The sequence below is a fragment of the Dryas octopetala genome, chromosome 9 (genome assembly GCF_963921425.1).
Source record: "Dryas octopetala chromosome 9, drDryOcto1.1, whole genome shotgun sequence".
In the NCBI taxonomy this organism is placed as follows: Eukaryota; Viridiplantae; Streptophyta; class Magnoliopsida; order Rosales; family Rosaceae; genus Dryas; species Dryas octopetala.
The window spans coordinates 6,963,763-6,966,636 of NC_141374.1; the positions used below are offsets into that span (position 1 = coordinate 6,963,763).

General features: G+C 34.8%; 1 protein-coding gene across 4 annotated transcripts; it reads right to left on the reverse strand.

Annotated features, from left to right (window-relative positions):
- Positions 1-210: 210 nt before the first annotated feature.
- On the reverse strand, positions 211-2,874 carry LOL1 (lsd one like 1). 4 transcript variants are annotated; one of them, XM_086256759.1, is made up of 6 exons: positions 2,812-2,874; positions 2,039-2,193; positions 1,498-1,611; positions 1,215-1,328; positions 987-1,123; positions 211-503 (listed from the first exon to the last, which is right to left on the reverse strand). In XM_086256759.1, the coding sequence occupies exons 2-6, from the start codon at positions 2,097-2,099 to the stop codon at positions 462-464; spliced, it is 468 nt and encodes a 155-aa protein (XP_086112885.1). In that variant the 5' UTR covers positions 2,100-2,193; positions 2,812-2,874; the 3' UTR covers positions 211-461. The 4 variants fall into 4 exon arrangements, with proteins under 4 accessions (XP_086112885.1, XP_086112884.1, XP_086112886.1 ...); XM_086256758.1 differs by lacking the exon at positions 2,812-2,874 and adding an exon at positions 2,571-2,702; XM_086256760.1 differs by lacking the exon at positions 2,812-2,874 and adding an exon at positions 2,474-2,625 and having other exon boundaries at positions 987-1,096.

Here is a 2,874-nt window from a genome sequence, read left to right on the forward strand (position 1 = left end):
TTACTTGCTTCATTTAATGAATACTCACCTCAAGATTACTGGTGAAATATCTCCTGGTCCCCAACATAAAATTATTGGATCAATTTGTTGGGCATCTTAATTGACTGCTAACCAATTATTTCTGAATGGCAGTTGACAATGCAAAGGCACAAAAGTATCAAAGATAAAAGTTTGCCCTGTACTTGATGCTATCATACAGACATGTCAAAGTATAGGAAAATGAAGTTTATCTTATCCAAAGGTTTCAAAATGCACTCACAAACTAACAGTCTTCTTGTACAATACTTCTTATACATCCAATCTGACAAGGCTACTTATTCATAAAAGGATCACGCAAGGAAAAAATAACTCTATACATGTGAGCAGAGCAGAAAATTCTGTTCTCACTGAACAATGCAATCTTGAAGATATACTGTAAGATGCAAAACCAAAGTTGTGGCAGCTTTAAGTGTATGGTAATCTTAGACGTTGTTGAATTTCTGTTCGGGAGTGCTCGTCGAGACCTTAACCAAAGTGGAACATTGTTAGTTTCCGTAAATGCAATACACTATGTAGTAATGTGTATATATAAGTTCAGAAATGAACTAGGATTGAAATGAGGAGGCAATTTGTATAGGTTCAGAGGGTATTTATTCCAAAAGAATACAAAATAATCAGTGTTGTAACTAAAGCATCATGAATTTCCTCAATCTTTTTAGACTTTTCTGCATATATATATTATGGTTTTGGCCATTTCTTCAGACAAATTATGTTCAAGATAGTTTATACTCTCACTATACATATCTTTAGGAATTATTTTTATTTGTTTGATCATCTTTTTTTTCTTGAATCATGTCATTCACTTCTAGTAGCAACAAAAAAAGCCCTGAACCTGTGTTGCATTATCTCATTCTGCACAGATTTCAAGTGATATGTATAAACCTATACAACAGAAACTCATTCACTTCAATTTACATCCACATAGTGAAAAGAAATTTTGTACTCACCCCAACTGATGTCACAAAATTGCAAACAGCACATTTCACAGATCTTGCTCCATATTGGTACATTAATAGCATCCTGCAGTTCCCACAATTCACATGTGCCACCTGATTTGCTGTCACAAATGCACATGAATTGGAGTCTTATCTCCATCAATGATTGTTTCACTGAAAACGGAAAGCAAAAAAACACATATCATAAAGCTACTCATCTATCGATCAATGGTTCAATACCTTCCAAGGCTAGATTGACAGTGTGACAGCAAGAACATTGTACACTGGTTGCTCCGCGGATATACATGAGTAGGGTGTGGCAGCCTCCACAGACTAGCTGTGCCATTTCTGTGCCTGTTTTTACACATAAATGTGATTATGTCTAGACTTTTTACAGGCTGAAAACAGATCAAATTGATTTGAAGAACTAAATGACTACATAATCAAGCTATATTAAGGGTAATGTTCTCTTGTCAAACAGACTGTGAATCTGGACAACACATTCAGTCAAGAGTCAACCTACCAGGAGGTGGCACAGCCGTGACTGCATTACAAACAGCACAGCATACGGAGGTGGCTCCGACTGGATAAAGTAAAAGATTCCGACATCCTGAGCAGACAAGCTGGCTCTGTGCACCTGAAGAACAACACAGTTCTTTCATAGATAGGTGGGGGTTTAATGAATCATTTATACAGATAGGTGGGTTGTAATGAATGCTACCAAAATTTTACCATCATAAATTCCAAGTTATTTATCTTTGGATTTGCATAGTTTAATTAGTAGTAATGTATGCCTTCATTTAGTTGGAACTACATGAACTTTCTCGATGTAAAATACAGTTTTGTGCAACAAAATTTTATTAATTTGGCTGTAGAAAAGAAAAGAAAAACAGAGAAGGGAGAAGAAGATGAATAGAAACAAAGTCTGTGACATTTGTTACATCATTAAGTAGTTGTACAATGCCAAGAATTCTCAACCAATCCTGTATTTTCTCAGCAGCCAAGCAGACAGAAAAATTGACATTGTTTTGAAGCCAAATAAGGTGAGATTTTCAGGATGATACCATTTGCAGGTGGTGTATAGGGTGCTGGAGGAGTTGGATATGGGGCAAGTGGAACTGGCATTATAAAATCTCAGAACTCTTTCACTCTTTCTTTTCCAATTAGCTTCTAAAAGCCAACAGCATCAGACACAGGGGACATCACATTCTTACCATACCTGGAAAGATAGACAAAAGAAAATTAGAAAAACCACTTGAAAGATTACTTTGAATATACAATGAGACAATGAGTCTCATATCATAAACAGGATTAGACAGATTGCCAGTGACAATTTTGAGTAAATTGCAGGAGCTTGAAAAAGAAAATCTCAGAAAATTGCATCACCAAAAACCCAATAGCTCATTATAATACAAATATATTTTATTGAAAGACAGACATATATATATATATATGTATATTGGCCCAAAAAAGCCATACATGTGTATTGAATACAATACCTGAAGTTAATGAAGATGCCCAGAAAGAAAAAAGCAAGACAACACTATACTATCTATGGAATTCAGTTGAAATGTTTTAAGTGGGGCAAACACATACCTATACCACTTGCAGATCAAGTGGGAGAGAGAGAGAGAGAGAGAGGATATAGTTGAACATATATTGGACTAATTATAAAGCAGAAGGGTGAGAAAGGTTGTGTTAAAATGAGAAGAAAAAAGTTATTTATTACAAATGTATATATTCATGTATCTATCTCCATCATATGATAGGTCCAAGTGAAAAAAAAAAAAAAGATGAAAATAATATACACAAGTTACCCTAAAATGAGATTTATTACCTTTTTTCCCACTCATTTCATTTTTAAGGTGCAATGAAACTTTCATTGTCTCCTTTTTTCCTC